This window comes from Taudactylus pleione, unplaced genomic scaffold (assembly GCF_031769625.1).
Source record: "Taudactylus pleione unplaced genomic scaffold, aTauple2 ptg003505l, whole genome shotgun sequence".
NCBI classification, from domain to species: Eukaryota; Metazoa; Chordata; class Amphibia; order Anura; family Myobatrachidae; genus Taudactylus; species Taudactylus pleione.
Genome location: NW_028287850.1, coordinates 990279 through 1009177, shown reverse-complemented (window position 1 = coordinate 1009177; position 18899 = coordinate 990279). Strand labels below are relative to the sequence as shown.

General features: G+C 46.9%; 1 protein-coding gene across 1 annotated transcript in view; it reads left to right on the top strand.

Annotated features, from left to right (window-relative positions):
• Nucleotides 1-5886: 5886 nt before the first annotated feature.
• WLS (Wnt ligand secretion mediator) overlaps nucleotides 5887-18899 on the top strand; it is a 64821-nt gene continuing 51808 nt past the window's right edge. Inside the window, exon 1 of the mRNA XM_088466535.1 lies at nucleotides 5887-6112. Coding sequence (XP_088322661.1) covers nucleotides 6007-6112 — 106 coding nt within the window. The 5' untranslated portion in view covers nucleotides 5887-6006. The remainder of the gene's footprint in view (nucleotides 6113-18899) is intronic.

The following is an 18899-nucleotide window of genomic DNA, read 5'->3' as shown; positions in this document are numbered from 1 at the left end:
TTGTAGATGTTAGTGCGTGCTGGTCACTATGTATTGTAGATGTTAGTGCTGGTCACTATGTATTGTAGATGTTAGTACTTTCACACTGTGTATTGTAGATGTTAGTTAGTGCTGGTCACTATGTATTGTAGATGTTAGTACTTTCACACTGTGTATTGTAGATGTTAGTCAGTGCTGGTCACTATGTATTGTAGATGTTAGTACTTTCACACTGTGTATTGTAGATGTTAGTCAGTGCTGGTCACTATGTATTGTAGATATTAGTGCTGGTCACTATGTATTGTAGATGTTAGTGCTGGTCACTATGTATTGTAGATGTTAGTCAGTGCTGGTCACTTTGTATTGTAGATGTTAGTACTTTCACACTGTGTATTGTAGATGTTAGTCAGTGCTGGTCACTATGTATTGTAGATGTTAGTCAGTGCTGGTCACTATGTGTTGTAGATGTTAGTGCAGGTCACTATGTGTTGTAGATGTTAGTCAGTGCTGGTCACTATGTATTGCAGATGTTAGTGCTGGTCACTATGTATTGTAGATGTTAGTCAGTGTTGGTCACTATGTGTTGTAGATGTTAGTCAGTGCTGGTCACTATGTATTGTAGATGTTAGTCAGTGCTGGTCACTATGTATTGTAGATGTTAGTGCGTGCTGGTCACTATGTATTGTAGATGTTAGTGCTGGTCACTATGTATTGTAGATGTTAGTACTTTCACACTGTGTATTGTAGATGTTAGTCAGTGCTGGTCACTATGTATTGTAGATGTTAGTACTTTCACACTGTGTATTGTAGATGTTAGTCAGTGCTGGTCACTATGTATTGTAGATGTTAGTCAGTGCTGGTCACTATGTATTGTAGATGTTAGTGCTGGTCACTATGTATTGTAGATGTTAGTCAGTGCTGGTCACTTTGTATTGTAGATGTTAGTACTTTCACACTGTGTATTGTAGATGTTAGTCAGTGCTGGTCACTATGTATTGTAGATGTTAGTCAGTGCTGGTCACTATGTGTTGTAGATGTTAGTGCAGGTCACTATGTGTTGTAGATGTTAGTCAGTGCTGGTCACTATGTATTGCAGATGTTAGTGCTGGTCACTATGTATTGTAGATGTTAGTCAGTGTTGGTCACTATGTGTTGTAGATGTTAGTCAGTGCTGGTCACTATGTATTGTAGATGTTAGTCAGTGCTCACCACTATGTATGTGCTGGTGGTAACTATGTGTTGTAGAGGTTACGGTGTGTCCTCCACCTGTACATGGCCGCCGGTGTCAGTGCAACTGGGTAAAAAGATGCAGTAGCTGTCCGCTACATGCCTACATCTGGCTAGTCACCCACCTATGTGTGCACTGTCCCGCACACACTAGAACACAAGAGGGAGGCTGAAACCAGCATTTGCAGATTACCATTGCTGCGTCTCCACAAAAAATTGCAAACGCGTAACTGCGTCCACCTCTGAATCCAGCCCGATGTGTAGTGCACTGTATGCTGCTGGCCATTATGTTTAGTGCTGTGTGTGCTGGTCACTGTGTAGTGCATTGTGTGGTGGTCACTGTATGTGGTGATGTGTGTGCTGGTCACTGTGTGTAGTGCTGTGTGTGCTGGTCACTTTGTGTAGTGATGTGTGTGCTGGTCACTGTGTGTAGTGCATTGTGTGCTGGTCACTGTGTGTAGTGCTGTGTGTGCTGGTCACTTTGTGTAGTGATGTGTGTGCTGGTCACTGTGTGTAGTGCATTGTGTGCTGGTCGCTTTGTGTAGTGACGTGTGTGCTGGTCACTGTGTGTAGTGCTGTGTGTGCTGGGCGCTGTGTGTAGTGCATTGTGTGCTGGTCACTGTGTGTAGTGCATTGTGTGCTGGTCACTTTGTGTAGTGATGTGTGTGCTGGTCACTGTGTGTAGTGCTGTGTGTGCTGGGCGCTGTGTAGTGCATTGTGTGGAGGTCACTGTGTGTAGTGCAGTGTGTGCTGGTCACTGTGTGTAGTGCATTGTGTGCTGGTCACTTTGTGTAGTGATGTGTGTGCTGGTTACTGTGTGTAGTGCTATGTGTGCTGGGCGCTGTGTGTGCTGGCCACTTTGTGTAGTGGTGTGTGTGCTGATCACTGTGTGTAGTGCATTGTGTGCTGGTCACTTTGTGTAGTGATGTGTGTGCTGGTCACTGTGCGTAATGCTGTGTGTGTTGGGCGCTGTGTGTAGCGCATTGTGTGCTATTCACTTTGTGTAGTGCTGTGTGTGCTGGTCACTGTGTGTAATGCTGTGTGCTGGTCACTGTTTAGTACTGTATATGCTGGTCACTCTGTGTAGTGCTGTGTGTGCTGGTCACTGTGTAGTACTGTATGTGCTGGTCACTGTGTGTAGTGCAGTGTGTGTAGAGCACTGTATGTTGCAGGTCAGTATGTGTTGTGCAGTGTTTGTTGCTGGTAACTATGGACCTCATTCAGAGCCGCTCGCAAAAAGTGAGCGCTCGCTCTGAATGAGGGCGGTCGCTTTTTTTTTTTTAGCCGGCTAAGCTGTGGGTGACCACCCACAGCTTTTGCGAGCGGCCAGGTGATGGTCACGACCATTGGGCTTGCGACAAGACCTTTGTGGTCGGGTCTCAGTCTGCCGCAAGCCCCAGTGAGCTTCCTGCTATAATAGAGCAGGAAGCTCACTACTGACATCACAAGTGATGTCAGTAGCCGGCCACCACCCCTCCCTGCCTACAAAACGGGGCGAGCTGTCGATCAACATCAACAGCCGCCCCGTTTGTAGCGAGTGTCGGAGCGAGTGAATTTCTCACTCGCTCCGGGGCTTGCGCACGCACGCGGCATGTGCGCAGTGCCCCACCATCGACCCGCTTGCGAGCGGGTCTGAATGAGGGCCTATGTGTAGTGCAGTGTGTTCTGATCACTGTGTAGTAGCACAGTTTGTTCTGATCACTGTGCAGTAGTGCAGTGTGTTCTGGCCACTGTGTAGTAGTGCAGTGTGTTCTGGTCACTGGGTAGTAGTGCAGTGTGTTCTGATCACTGTGTAGTAGTGCAGTGTGTTCTGGCCACTGGGTAGTAGTGAAGTGTGTTCTGGCCACTGTGTAGTAGTGCAGTGTGTTCTGATCACTGTGTAGTAGTGCAGTGTGTTCTGGCCGCTGTGTAGTAGTGCAGTGTGTTCTGATCGCTGTGTAGTAGTGCAGTGTGTTCTGATCGCTGGGTAGTAGTGCAGTGTGTTCTGGCCACTGTGTAGTAGTGCAGTGTGTTCTGATCACTGTGTAGTAGTGCAGTGTGTTCTGGCCGCTGTGTAGTAGTGCAGTGTGTTCTGATCGCTGTGTAGTAGTGCAGTGTGTTCTGATCGCTGGGTAGTAGTGCAGTGTGTTCTGGCCGCTGGGTAGTAGTGCAGTGTGTTCTGGCCGCTGGGTAGTAGTGCAGTGTGTTCTGATCGCTGTGTAGTAGTGCAGTGTGTTCTGATCGCTGTGTAGTAGTGCAGTGTGTTCTGATCGCTGTGTAGTAGTGCAGTGTGTTCTGATCGCTGGGTAGTAGTGCAGTGTGTTCTGGCCGCTGTGTAGTAGTGCAGTGTGTTCTGATCGCTGTGTAGTAGTGCAGTGTGTTCTGGTCGCTGTGTAGTAGTGCAGTGTGTTCTGGCCGCTGTGTAGTAGCTTCTGATCGCTGTGTAGTAGTGCAGTGTGTTCTGATCGCTGTGTAGTAGTGCAGTGTGTTCTGATCGCTGTGCAGTAGTGCAGTGTGTTCTGATCACTGTGCAGTAGTGCAGTGTGTTCTGGCCGCTGTGTAGTAGTGCAGTGTGTTCTGGTCGCTGAGTAGTAGTGCAGTGTGTTCTGATCGCTGTGTAGTAGTGCAGTGTGTTCTGGTCGCTGTGTAGTAGTGCAGTGTGTTCTGGTCACTGGGTAGTAGTGCAGTGTGTTCTGATCGCTGTGTAGTAGTGCAGTGTGTTCTGGTCGCTGTGTAGTAGTGCAGTGTGTTCTGGCCGCTGTGTAGTAGTGCAGTGTGTTCTGGCCGCTGTGTAGTAGTGCAGTGTGTTCTGGCCGCTGGGTAGTAGTGCAGTGTGTTCTTGACACAGTGTATAGTGCAGTGTAGGGTGCTGGTCACTGTGTGTAGTGCAGTCTGTGCTGGGCATTGTGTGCAGTGCTGTGTGTGCTGGTCACTGTGTATAGTGCAATGTATGTTACTGGTCACTGTGTGCAGTGCTGTGTGTGCTGGTCACTGTGTATAGTGCAATGTATGTTGCTGGTCACTGTGTGCAGTGCTGTGTGTGCTGGTCACTGTGTATAGTGCAATGTATGCTGCTGGTCACTGTGTATAGTGCAATGTATGCTGCTGGTCACTGTATAGTCCTGTGTATGCTGCTGGTCACTGTGTATAGTGCAATGTATGCTGCTGGTCACTGTATATAGGGCCTGATTCACTATGGAACGCAACTGCGAATGCAATAGCGATTACACACACAATTCAACTGCGATAGTATGCTAATCCACTGCAATCGCAATGCCAACACTGCACAACTAAGGACGCCCATGAACTAATTGCTAACTTCCACGCACGCTATCAGGCTGCGTAGGGCATCGCAGTGGCTCATTTATGCACGTCCCTGCAACGGTGTTCGAACGCCAACAGTAAAGCATCCTGAGACCATGTGTGGGGTTGCTTCTCAGCCAATTTTGCCTAAGAACACAGCCATGAATAAAGAATGGTACCAAGACATCCTCCAAGAGCAACTTCTCCCAACCATCCAAGAACAGTTTGGTGACGAGCAATGCCTTATCCAGCATAATGGAGAACCTTGCCATAAGGCAAAAGTGATAACGAAGTGGCTCGGGGAACAAAATTTCAAAATTTTGGGTTCATGGCCAGGAAACTGCCCAGACCTTAATCCCATTGAGAACTTGTGGTCAATCCCCAAGAGGCTGGTGCACAAACAAAAACCCACAAATTCTGGCAAACTCCAAGCATTGATTAGGCAAGAATGGGCGGCCATCAGTCAGTATGTGGCCCAGAAGTTGATTGACAGTATGCCAGGGCGAATAGTTACTGTGTATAGTGCAGTGTAGGGTGCTGGTCTCTGTGTATAGTGCAGTGTAGAGTACTGGTCTCTGTGTAAAGTGCAGTATAGGGTTCTGGTCACTGTCTATAGTGCAGTGTAGTGTGCTGGTCTCTGTGTATAGTGCAGTGTAGGGTGCTGGTCACTGTGTATAGTGCAGTGTAGGGTGCTGGTCACAGTGTATAGTGCAGTGTAGGGTGCTGGTCACAGTGTATAGTGCAGTGTAGGGTGCTGGTCTCTGTGTATAGTGCAGTGTAGGGTGCTGGTCTCTGTGTATAGTGCAGAGTGTGATGGTCTCTGTGTAAAGTGCAGTATAGGGTTCTGGTCACTGTCTATAGTGCAGTGTAGTGTGCTGGTCTCTGTGTATAGTGCAGTGTAGGGTGCTGGTCACTGTGTATAGTGCAGTGTAGGGTGCTGGTCACAGTGTATAGTGCAGTGTAGGGTGCTGGTCTCTGTGTATAGTGCAGTGTAGGGTGCTGGTCTCTGTGCATAGTGCAGTGTAGGGTGATGGTCACTGTGTATAGTGCAGAGTGTGTTGGTCACTGTGTATAGTGCGGTGTTGGGTGCTGGTCACTGTGTATAGTGCGGTGTAGGGTGCTGGTCACTGTGTATAGTGCAGTGTAGGGTGCTGGTCTCTGTGTATACTGCAGTGTAGGGTGCTGGTCACTGTGTATAGTGCAGTGTAGGGTGCTGGTCTCTGTGTATACTGCAGTGTAGGGTGCTGGTCACTGTGTATAGTGCAGTATAGTGTGCTGGTCACTGTGTATAGTGTGCTGGTCACTGTGTATAGTGCAGAGTGTGCACCAGGTCAGACAGTGATCCGGTGAGTGAGTGGCACAGTGCAGCAGCAGCAGCAGAGCATTTAGGGGAGGTGCAGGGAGAGCCCCATCACGTGACGCCCAGGCTGCGGCAGCTCCAGCAGAGAGATCTGGTCGGTGGAGGCAGCAGAGCGAGAGCCTGGACACCCCAGCACCGTACGACCGGGAGAAGCAGCCATGGCCGGAGCTATCATAGAGAACATGAGCACCAGGAAGCTCTGCCTGTTCGGGGTTACCCTCCTCATCTTCCAGGTCCTGGCATTCCTGGTGGGGGGGCTGATCGGTGAGTGTCCGCTCCAAAACTTTTCTCTTGTCCCTGGGAGCCCCCCAGTCCCGCTCTTATTATCCGGCGATGGGATTGTACATTTGGGTGAGGGGCCCGGAAAGCCCCCTGCGTGTCCCGGGGCATTAGGGGGGTGGGGGTAACAACATACCTTAAATAACTTTAGTTCTCGTACTTGCCCCGGCTATTGCCCCGAGGAGGGGGAGGGGGGAAAGTAATAACCAGGAAAGTTTACACCGAGGCACAAATGGGAAATCAAAAAAATCAAAGTGTTCCCAGTCTGGTCTCCTCCCAGACCAGCCTTTGTTGTGGTCTGGGGGGGGGGGGGGGGGGCTTTTTCCTTTCTCCACTCTTTTTGGGGTTTTAGCAAACTCTCAGGGTGATCTCCCCCCCCCCCCCCCCAACTCTGCAGAGTGTGATATAGGCAACTTCTAACTTTGTTGTAACTTTTTGGTTCTCAGTTTCTTACTGGGATATAAATAACAATGACCTCAGCCTGCCTCATTGTGCTGTAGATCCTTGCAGAACCTAAAGTGTTTGTTACTCTGCGCTGCTGATCTCGGAGACCCTTTCTCTGCAGATGTGCTCACATACGCCTATCTTAGCCCGCATGCGGCTATCTTAGCCTGTTTGCGCCTCTTTTGCACTGCTAATGTGTAGGGTATTCATGCCCAGTACGTTTGTGGCGAAATTGCATAGCAATAGCAGTGCAAAAAGGTCCAGGGGCCGATATGGCAGAGCCGCACCATGTCATCCATCCATGTTGGAGTCAGGGGCGTATTTATAATGGGTGTGGGGCACACGGGCCCGCACCGCACACTCTGCACCCATAAAACTTACCTCCCCGGAGTCCCATGTTAGCTCCGGTGTCTGCACCTGTAAAAAATGGCTGGAAAATGGCCGCCGCGGCCATGTTTCCGTCGTATGCGCATTACAGGGATAATGGTCGCCGTGGCCATTTTCCCCGTGAGCTATTTTCCCGGTGACCTGCACATGCGCTATAGACTCCGGGCACACTCTAGTGCCCAGAATCTATAAATGCAGCGCTGGGCGCGCACCGCTAACTGCGCAACCGGACGGAGAGGAGGGGGCCCGTGACAGAGACTGCACACGGGCCCCCTCCTCTCTAGAAACGCCCCTGACTGTAGTGTGCAAACCTACGCTGGCACAATTGCAACAAAAGTGCAAAATCTAGGGCACCAGGACACTGCCAGTCTGTTTGTGCGAATAAGATGCAACATTGCGAAACTTGCCGGTGGCACTGCGTCTTAGTCTCCCTATTCATCTCTACTGTTCACTCTAGGTGCAGGGTGCTGATCCGAGAGGAGGGCAGATTTTAATCTGAAAGGGTAAAATTTTAGACGTTATGTAGCACTATAGTTACTGCAGTGTAGTGATGGATCACGTCTAAAATTTTGCCCTTCAGAATTAAAATCTGCCCTCCTCTCGGATCAGCACCCTGCACCTACAGCGAACACTAGATCTCTCGCCGTATGGCCGCAAGAACGCTAGGTGAATGAGGACACATCTGTAAGTGTGAGATTGTGCCATCACATTTATTCTGGTTGACGAGACAGAAAACTGAATTAAACTCTCTTATCATTTTACGGGCCAATAAAAACAAACCTGTTCCAATACTAAAACTCAACTTTGTTTCTCATGTATAAGAATGTTATTTGTTTCCTAATTGCCCTCCTTTATTACTAGGACAAATATTGCCCCTCTATCCCTACGCAGCGTTCTTTTCAAGGAGATTAGTGTCAATTACAGCCCTTTAGACAGGAAACCCACTCTCTGTGTTATTATGTTAGATCAGGAAACCGTGTAGGTTATCCCCAAGGCCATCACTTGATTAAATAGAAAATAAATACTGTCAATTATTTTTTTTTTTTTTGCTTTTGATGCTTATAGGTGAAAATCAAATTTTGAACATTTTCCTGTTTTATGCATTAAAACAAGCCTTATTCTTCATATCGCAACAAGTGTCTTTTGGGGTTATGGTCACATTGTTAATTAATTGCTTGTATTGATTTGTTGGCTTTGTACATACAGTCACTGCTAATTTCTGCCCCTCCTGTGTTTTTTGTAAATGATTTAATTAAATCGTTACACAAAAAAAAATTATTTTTCAAGTCGTCAGAGTAACGATGATGAAAAATGTCTCCAAATAGTTTTTTTTTGTATCTTCTACATACATTCTCTTCAATGAGAGAACGTTAATTGTCCATCTACAGGACGATTTGCCCTAATTTAATTCAGTGTAAAAGCACCTATCTACAACAAGCCTACTGTGGGATTCTTCAGCAGCTCCTGGACCGGGCGTCGGATGACAGCATTTATATTGTCTTGGCTGCAGAATCGCTTTTTGTTTCTCTACGTTATTTATCACTGAGTTTATTCACTTGATACTACCTATTTTTGAATGTAAAATACAATTGGAAACTGCAGCACTTGGCGTTTCAGCCCTACAAACTGTCGTACTGTGTGGACTGAGATGATAGGACATTCAGGATGAAACCTCTCAGGTCTGCAAGTGAGAAATTAGTTATGTTGTGTTCAGCGGATGAAATGTCACTTTATGTCTCCCTGTTTCATTAGTGTCACTTCTGATTGCAGCGTCTAATCGCTGAGGTCCACAGGCATCGATTTTATGATATGTTAGATTTTTGTCACAGATGATTAGGCCAGTCTGTCTCTGTGGCTTGTCCAGTGGTAGAAATCGCAGAGAGGAGAGTTTATCAGCTGTCTAATAGAACTGGGGAGACTGAATGTGACATTGAGAAGAATTTGTGCTTCATTTTAACACATGGAGATTAACAAGTCTGGGAACAGTATAAACAGTGTCTGGTGCTTTGTTACTGACCCCAGTTAATCATTCTCTACTTCTGCTAAACAATATGTGTGCGTGTGCGTGTGTGTGTGTGTGTGTATATATATATGTATATATATATATATATATATATATATATATATATATATATATATATATATATTTTTATGCCAAGGCACCTAAAGATGTGCTGCTGGGGACCAAGGGCCTGATTCAGAGTCGGACGCTATTTGCGCTCGCTCGTTCAGAAAAAGGGGCCGGATATTTAAATAGCGCTCGCTCTTTGCGGTCTGTTGACGCCTCTATGTCTGAACGAGCGAACGAGACATGTGCTCACTATTTTTTTTAAAACGCCCCCTGTCCGCTCGCATCATACGTCATCTCCGCTATTTATTAGATTAATCGAGTACATCGAAAGGCGTATGAACTGCTCGCAGTGCTTGTGGTAGCATTTTCCTACCACAATCATGTGAGCAGTTCAGGCTAAAAGACAACCAAGTGACGTGGTCGATGACGCTGCTCTGTTAATTATGCACACCCTTAAAACGCCCGTTTTGACAGTTTGGCACGCCTGCGTTCGGATCACCACTCCCCCGTTTTCAAGCACCTTCCCCTGTTACCACCCACAAACGCCTCATTCTGTCACTCAAATTAGCAGGCATTCGCTATTTTGCGAGCACACAATTTCCGACCGCAATGACTGGTTCGCGCATGCGTATTACAACCCATACGCATGCGCAGTTGTGCGAACATCGCTCGGAGCGAACGAGCGGCCGCTTACGAGCGGCTCTGAATCAGGCCCCAAGTTTTGAAGTTTGGGAATAATTTGTATTGATGTCAATGGATGCACATCTTTCCCTGGTTTTATAAAATCCCCTTCTGGCTGCTATTTACTAAGGTGCAGGTTTTAAAAGTGTAGTTGTTGCCCATAGCAACCATTCAGATTCTACTTAACATTTAACTAGCACCTTCTAAACCAGGGGTTCCCAACCACGGTCCTCAAGGCACACTTGAGCTGGCCACACACTAGACTAAAGCTGGCCACACATCTAAAGATTATCTGTCCAACTAGTTGATTGGTTGGAATGAAAATCTGGTAAGGCATGAAAGGAAATGACAATCAGCAATTTGCTCCCAAATGCTGGAAAATGGACAAAAACTGTTGTTTGAACAAATTATTTAGATCAAACATTTAACAAACTTGTTTGAACGACCATTTTCATCTGTTTTCTCCCATTTAGGAACAAATTGCTGATCATCATTTACTCCCATACATTACCAGATTTTCATTCCAACCAATCAACTAGTTGGCTGGTTGGACAGATAATCTTTAGATGTGTGGCCAGTTTAACAGTCCAGGTTTTGAGGATAGCCATACTGGAGCACAGGTGACTTAATTAGTACCTCAGTTGGTTTGATTTAACCATCTGTGCTCAAGCCTGGATATCACCAAAACCAGGACTGTTAGTGTGCCTTGAGGACTGAGGTTGGGAATCGCTGTTCTAGAGGATAATAGCAAGGATCTGGTTGCTATGGGCAACAACTCCACTTCTAAAAACCTGCACTTTAGTAAATACCCCTGAGACTTCGCTGGTTGGTCTTGTATAGTATAGTATAGTATCCAGCACTGCTTGTTGTTGTGTGTTTTTATTTAAGTTGACTATTACAATATTAAACTTTATCAGTAATGTAAACATTCTACTGTGATGCTGCGATTTCAGCGCTATAAAGCTGAATATCTCGTTAATGGGATATTTACTAAAAATCACGGCAGAGCCACATTTTTGTTCACTGTACATCGCAGTAGGAATAATAAGATTTTTTACATGATTATACCTGCAATGTATTAACTGTATCTTGCAGGGACAGCGGTAGCGAGAACTGCTCTGCCTGTCAGTCACATCCCGGCCACATCTGCGGAGACTTTCATGTGTTTGAAGGACTCCTCCTGAGAATCTGATACCAGCGCATTTGCATGGTGTCCGTTTGCTGCGGGAGAGGGTTCGTAAAAGCCCCTCTCCTCCCAATATAACTCCATAGGCGTAAAGCGGTTTACTATAAGGCGTAAACCAACGGGACCAATGCTTTGCTTTTCGAAGATTGTTACATAGTGGTCAGACCATAGTCCCCATTGATAATAAAGAGGACTGTGCTCTGCAGCAGTAGTTAGCCTTTTGCTGTAACAGCCTTTTAGTTATTGCTGATTCATAACATTATGGAGAAACTGTACTTTCTGCATAATTGTATGAATACCCGGCTTGATAAATAGACCAATAGGTTTTTTCTCTTTATATGAAAATTATTTTCTATATATATATTTGTCACACTCTAACTGTGCAGATTTTTCAGTCTGGGACCTGTCCTTGTTTTTGTATGTTTCACAAAGAGTTACCGTATATACTCGAGTATAAGTCGACCCGAATATAAGCCGAGGTACCTACTTTTACCCCAAAAAAATGGGAAAACTTACTGACTCGAGTATAAGCCTAGTGTGGGAAATGGCAGCAGCTGGTTGTGCCCCCAGTAGTAATTCCCCCTGGTTGTGCCCCCAGTAGTAATCCCTCCTGGTAGTGCCTCCAGTGGTAATCCCCCCTTTCAGTGCCTCCAGTAGTAATCCCCCCCCCTGGTAGTACACCCAGTAGTAATCCCCCCTTTTAGTGCCCCCTGTAGTAATCCCCCCTTTTAGTGCCCCCTGTAGTAATCCCCCCTTTTAGTGCCCCCTGTAGTAATCCCCCCTTTTAGTGCCCCCTGTAGTAATCCCCCCCTTGTAGTTCCCCCAGTGGTAATCCCCCCTTTTAGTGCCCCCTGTAGTAACCCCCACCTGGTAGTGCCCCCTGTAGTAATCCCCCCCTTGTAGTTCCCCCAGTGGTAATCCCCCCCCTTTTAGTGCCCCCTGTAGTCATCGCCCCCTGTAGTGTCCCCCCCCCCCCCCCCTAGTAGAGAGAGACGTGAAAAGAATTAAAAAAAAAAAAACACCTGTAACTCCCGCTCCTGGTCCCGCCGCTGTCCGCTCCTCCGGCCGCTTTGCATGGGAGAGACGTCGTCATGACGACGTCTCCCATCACCCACTGCGGGAGCCGGAAGATGGCTCCCGCAGTGGGAGCAGCAGCAGCCGCTGAGAGTCTGACAGACTCTCAGCGGCTGCTGATTACACCAAACATGCAGCTGCCGGCTCCGGCGGCTGTGTGTTTGGCAGTGTGTAGCGCTGACCGAACTCCGTCCGGTCAGCGCTACACTTGACTCGAGTATAAGCCGAGGGGGTACTTTTTCAGCACATTTTTTGTGCTGAAAAACTCGGCTTATACTCGAGTATATACGGTATGTGGTGGCGTAGGACATCCGTCACATGACCACATAGTGCGTGACGCCGCTGGACAAGGGAGGGGTCCTGTGGAATGGTCTGGCACTATAGAGATTGCACCACCTGTACTTCTGGTAATTGTAACCTCATTATTTATTGTTTGGGGCGGCCATCAACAATTGATGATTATAAACAGTAGATGGTTTTGCCAACGATGGTGGAGATCCAGTGGTTATTGCCATCGATGGCACATAGCCCCCGTTTTTTTTCCCTACCTGGCACCAGGGCATGGAGCACAGCTCCGCCCCTGTCGCTACCCGAGAAGCCCTACCCCCAAATCTGATTGACTTGCTGACCAATGGAGCAGTGCTGACTAATCGAATAGGGCTGACCATCGGTAGGTGAAACAATTACACACCATCATATTGAATCACTGATGGTACCATCGTTGGTAACAATTGATGGTGAACCCACTGTTGGTCATCCCTAGTTTGGGTGTTTTCAGATGTTGAAGTCCCAGGTTCGTCCAGATTGAAAGAATGAGCTGAACGGCTTCATGAACGATTATTTCTGCACTTCCTACCAGTGGATCGCAGCTTGTGAAATGTCTCGTGTTACATAACCCGCTGGTTCCAGTCTCTCTCTTATTGGCGCACATCAGCGGCAGCCGGGAAGAGTTTGGCTCTCGGATTCCAGTCACTGGTTTGGAGAGAGAATCGCACTTTTTATGCTGACCCTTTTAGAGTACAGGGAGAGTGTATTAGAGGATTGGAAAAATGTTTGGGCTACCATGTGACACCTGGGGCTATAAATTATGTTGTGCTCTTCAGCAATGTCATATTAGACTGCTAGAAAAATCCTGATTCCTTAAAATAGGGAAAAACTATTGAACAGTCTACCAAAGCGGGTAAAAGGCGCTCATCACCCTGGTGTGGATAATAGGCCCGTTCACTGTCTCTGGTATGAAGAGAATTATGGGAAATCAACCAATGCTCTAACTCCTGGAAGTGAAAAAGTAGCCCCCAGTCATTGGAAGACCAGTTATAGCCTCAAAATTCAGCCAAAGTGTTTATAACCTTAGTTAACATCTGAAAAGCTAAAAGTATGCATTGTTATCAGTGTGGGTGTGATTCAATAGATCGGCAATAAAAAAGGTTGACCATGTACAGGACGACAGCAAATAGTCTTCATTCTAGCACCCTGCATCTTTCACAGCCCGTGTGCAGTTTCTCTTTCCTGCTTTGGGTGTAGTTGTTTGCTCTGGTGCTTCTAGCACACTCAGCTGATGTGGCAAACTGCTGAGATACAGACCAACCTACATCTATGTTGACCTTTTGTGTGTTGACATTTTGTCGCTGTTGACCGTTTGGTGTCAACCTCTTCATTGTCAGTCTTTTTATTTGTCGATCTTTCAACTGGAACCCTTTGGTTTATGGGGAACTAGATATTCTGTCTGCGTATTGTCTCGGCATGCAAATGTCGCTCAAAACCGCAGTGACTCGCATAAGAGTGCCATGATTTGTTTTTACTTCTGAAGCCAACTTCAGGCGTTGCAAGTATCTACAGTCACCCGGGATACTTGGGTTCCCCCCCCCCCTTAATTTAGAACTCCAGGATACTACAGTAAATGTGTTTGAAAATGTCTTTGCTCACAATAACGCTGACATTCCCTACTTTAACTTGTTTAGCGTTCCTGACAGCGGGGCTGATACTCCGTTGGGAGCAAAGCAAAAAAAAAAAAAGTGCAGGTAACTGTTTGTATCTGGACCAAACCATATTGCACTACTTGGTGCATTTATTGTTTTTGCATGTAGGGTAAAAATTGGCTGCTTTTGCATGTAGACCACAAATGCTGGACACCTTTATTGTTAAACTGCTGTTTAGATCCGAGTTTGGACATATGCCCCTCACTCCCATACACACAAAAATCTAATCCTCTCTGCACATTTTACATCTCCCCCCGCCTACAGTGCAGCATGGTTTTCCCCAAGTGCGAAGTTACTAGTTGTTCTTCTATTTTTTTTTTTTTTTTTTGCATTGCTCCCACCTTAGGGGTATATTTACTAAAGTGCGGGTTTATAGAAGTGGAGTTGTTGCCCATAGTAACCAATCAGATTCTAGCTATTATCTTCTAGAAGTTGCTAGATAAATGTTAAGTAGAATCTGATTGGTTGCTATGGGCACTTTAGTAAATATCCCTCTGCCCGAGTGACTTTAGGCGCAAAAACTCAGTCTGTGTCTATGAAATAATCCCTGAACAGCGCTATTTTTCCTTTCTGCTAGTCTGTGGATAAGCGATCCCATAACTGCATATAGTATGTTACGCTAAGTAATGTTTCTGACTGGTGCCTCGAGAGTGGGTACCAAAATGCCTTAAACGGGGCATGTGTCCTGCAGCTCAGGAGAATAGGAGCTTCCCAAATAGTTCAAGGGTATACAGCAAGACAGATTTGTTTAGCTCCAGTGCTGGACTAGGGACCACCAAATAATGGAACAATGTGTATGATGTGCCCCCCAAAAATGTGTGAACCCCCAAATAATTGAGGTCTCTAATTTCTGGGTAATTGTAATAAACAATGTTATGAAAATTAGATTTTTAGAGATCTTAAGAAATAGAGAGATCATCCAATAGTAAAGCTAGCTACACACTGGGGCGACGGGCTGGTGTTCATTCCGACATCGGGACGAATGCCCGTCAACCGTGATTGTGCATCCACACTGGACAACTTTAATGAACAACGTAACTATCACCCTTGCGTCATTCATGAACAATGGACTGGCCGCTAGCAAGATCGTCAGGTTTGATGTGCAGTACATCAAACCAGTCGACCATTCCTAGCTACTGCGGCGCGCGCACAAACATGCGCATACACTGAGCGATGTAGACGATACGCCATTTTTTAACGACATATCGACCCAACATCTCTCCAGTGTGTACCCAGCTTAAAATCACATTTTATATAGACTAAAGTGTCACGTTATACAGTAACGGGGGTGTTCAATTTTTCACTCCTAGTATATAGTTAAAATGCAAACAGGTTATAATAGGTAGTCTCATAAGAATGTTTGCCAATAATACCCCTTTCACATTGCAAAGTAACCCAGGATATTGCCGGGTCAACCCGGGCCAAGCAACCCAGCATTTCAACCTTGCAATAGACCAGGGTTGAACACGGGAGTGACCCAGGTCGTAGTGCAGTGTGAACAGGCCCTACCTGGGTTATTCAATCCGGGACTCGGCAGACACAGCTGATTGGATGTTCCTGGGTCTCACTTGATGATGTCAGCAACCAGTCACACAGACAGCACATTACAGACAACAGCCGAGTCAGCATTCCAGCAGTCTGAAAGGGGTTAATACCACCAGAGCCGTATATAGACTTTTTGGTACCCTGTGCCAGAGAGAGCATTGGTGGTGAGAGAGCATTTTATTATATTCATAGGGTTTTACAGGGCTGACCCGGGTTCAGTGTGAACGGGGCCAACCCGGGAATAACCTGGGTCGAAGGTGCAGTGTGAAAGGGGTCTGACTTGGGTCGCAGCTGGGTTGGACCCGTGTTTAAAATCCCAGGTCAGACCTGGGTTTGCGATGTGAAAGGGGTATTATTAACCTTCTATTAATAATGTATAATGAATATAAAGTAAAAAGGTTTCTGAACCAATAAACCATATGAATCAGCAACCTAAAAATAACATACACAGTTTGTAAAAAATAAACCGTAAAATGAAAGATGTAGTTCTCACTTATAGGGTGATTGCAGTGCGTTTCCCAGTGCAGCTGACAGTTTCCTCAGGTAATGTAGCTTGGAAAACCTATGCAGATGTAATACCGATAGACGGGATCCAGGCGGTCAGAATCCTGACGCCTGGATCCCGACAAGGTTAACATACCGCCATTTGGTGGTCGGTATGCTAATCCTCTCCCTGCCCTCCCTCCCTGGTGCCTGAACCTAACCTCCCCCACTAGTGCCTAACCCTAACCTCCCACCCCGCTAGTAACTCTCGGCGGTCTGGATGCCGGTGCCGGGATTGAGACCCACGCCGGTAAGGTAAGCGTCAGCAACCATACCGCCGGGATGCCAAACAAATACCACTACAACACCATCATGCCATAGAGGGGCTCTAATTCTAAAATGCATATTGTTTTATACCAAATAAATGACCCATTCCGCTTGTAGTTCATATACCTTGATAGAACTGAGTATATTTGACATTGATTGTACAGTTGTAATGCAGCGAAGTGCAGTCTATTCCTTTATTAACTGCTCGATAATGCAGCATGTGGCCCCAATTGGGCCCGATAATTATCCGATCAATTAGAATTGGAATATTATTGAAAATGTTGGTAAATGCAATTGCATTTTCCACTTAATAGCTTTGTTTGCACCATAGTCTTCTGACAAGTGTCTCCCTAATGGTAACTTCATACAGAAACCTTTTACTTGTACATATCTGTGAATGTTACTTGTTGCTGTTATATAGAAGGAGATTGTAGATTGAGTTTGGAGATGTTACTTTTCCTTTTGAGAGGTGGGATAGGAGGTGGTTACACTAGAGGTGAGCGGTTCGGTTTTGCTGAAAACTGAACATTGGGGTTCAGAGTCGAAGTGGATCCCTGCTCGGATCACTTTGGGGGTCAGAGTAGAACCAAGTCCCGACTAGGGTCTTCTCACCGAGTTCGGATCTCAAAAAGAGATCTTGTGTGCTTTGTATTGTGTGTAAGTCCCTCACTGGTGATTTCAGGTGCCGTGTCACACAGGAGAGAGCTGCAGTAGTCGCCATTAGAGAGCGTTGAAGGCAGATGGAGTGGGTGTAAAGACTGCAGCCATCTTTGCCACTGTGTATGTTTGTCAGACGCTAGCGAGCACCTGCAGTCAGTGCAAACAGGATCTTGTGTATGTTTGTTAGAAGCGAACTTGCAGTGAGCTGCACTTACCGGTGTTTTTCCTAGATGTCCCATAATTCCCTTACGCTGACGTGTGTTTGTGCCGCTGCTCTGTCGCTTAGTTTAGTCAGTCAGCTCGCTGCAGCCTCTGGTCAGTATGGGTAAAAACAATATTGTGAGCTGTGGGGTGGTCAAAATTGACTGGAAATTAATGTTATTTATGTTAATAATTATAATTTAGGAACAAAAACAGGTCAAAGTTACATGATTTTAGCAGTTTCTGTCAATCTTTAAGGAAACCCAGATCCAAAAGCAAAATCCTAAACACTTGAAGGTGGTTTTACCAAAACACGACGGTGATTTAGAACCAACACATCTCTGGTATACACTCACTCAAACTGATGGAGGGATTAAGGGCCTGATTCAGAGCCGAACGCTCTGACCAGAGCGCTCGCTCTGAATCAGTGCCCTCCTACCTGAAAATGGAGCGGCCTCCTGGCCGCTCGCATAGCTGTGGGTGACCACCCACAGCATATGCGAGCGGCCAAAAAGATGGTCGCGATGGTCAAGACCATTGCGACCATCGGGCTTGCGACGAGACCCTGCGGTAGGGTCTCGCTGCCGCAAGCCCAGGAGTGATTTTGGCTCTATCAGAGCCAAAATCACTCCACTGACATCATTACTGATGTCAGTGGGGCCGGCTTCAGACGGTAGGCGTTCCAGTGGGAACGCCTCCGTCTGGCAGCCACGCCCCTGGCACGCCCACCAAAGGGGGCGTGCTGTCAATCAACATTGACAGCACGCCCCCTTTGGTGTGAGACCCGGAGCGACGGAGAGCCCGTCGCTATCCGGGCCTCGCGCACGACGGAGCTTCCTCCGTCGTGCGCATGCGCAGTGGGGCAACATCGACCCGCTTGCGAGCGTCCTGCGCTCGCAAGCGGGTCTGAATGACCCCCTAAGTTTGAAGACATTACTTCTCCCTAGGGAGTGAGGAGGTGGTATTTACTCCATAAACTGCTGGAGGGAAATTAATAATGTTTATTGTAACTTTATTGTGGCTGAGTGAGGTAGAGGCTTTTGTCGGGTTACAAGTAATTGAGTGTAGACGGTATCGTTATCATGCATTTTTTGGTACCTGCGATGCACGGGCAGGTATGGGCGATAAAGATATCGTTCATCGACCGTGCATGAAGGCCAACCCGGTCGATATCGATAAGGTTGCTATAGGGACCTGGCCGTCGTTGGTGGTGTGCTGGATGATCGATGTCGATCATCCAGCACACTCGGGAGATCGTTCAGCGAAATCGTTATCGCTGACGGTCGTCCTGTATGTATGCACCTTGAGTGGAATAAAGGGCGATAGAAAAAAAGTATGCTGTGCGTAGAAGTCAGGGTAGTACATTAATTATTTTTGAGTCTTCTTCCTACTGGGATGTAGGCAGCACCCCGGCGTTCGGGATGCCGACTGTCGAAATACCTGGCGCCGGAATCCAGACAGCACTGGCATCCTGCCGCCGGAATCCTTACAGCGTCAGGGTCCCAGCTCCAGAATCTCGACCGCCGGCATCCCGAAGGTAAGTATCAGGGTGGTAGAGGAGGGTTTGGGTTAGGCACTGGGGGGGGGGGGTCATTAGGTTTAGGCATCGGGAAAGGAGGGGGAGGGTTAGGGTACTTGCCTTAAGGGAGTATGGTTTCTCACTGTTGGGATACCGCTGTCTGTATTCTACCCGGTGACACCCCGAACGCCGGGATCCCGTACCCAACCCCTTTC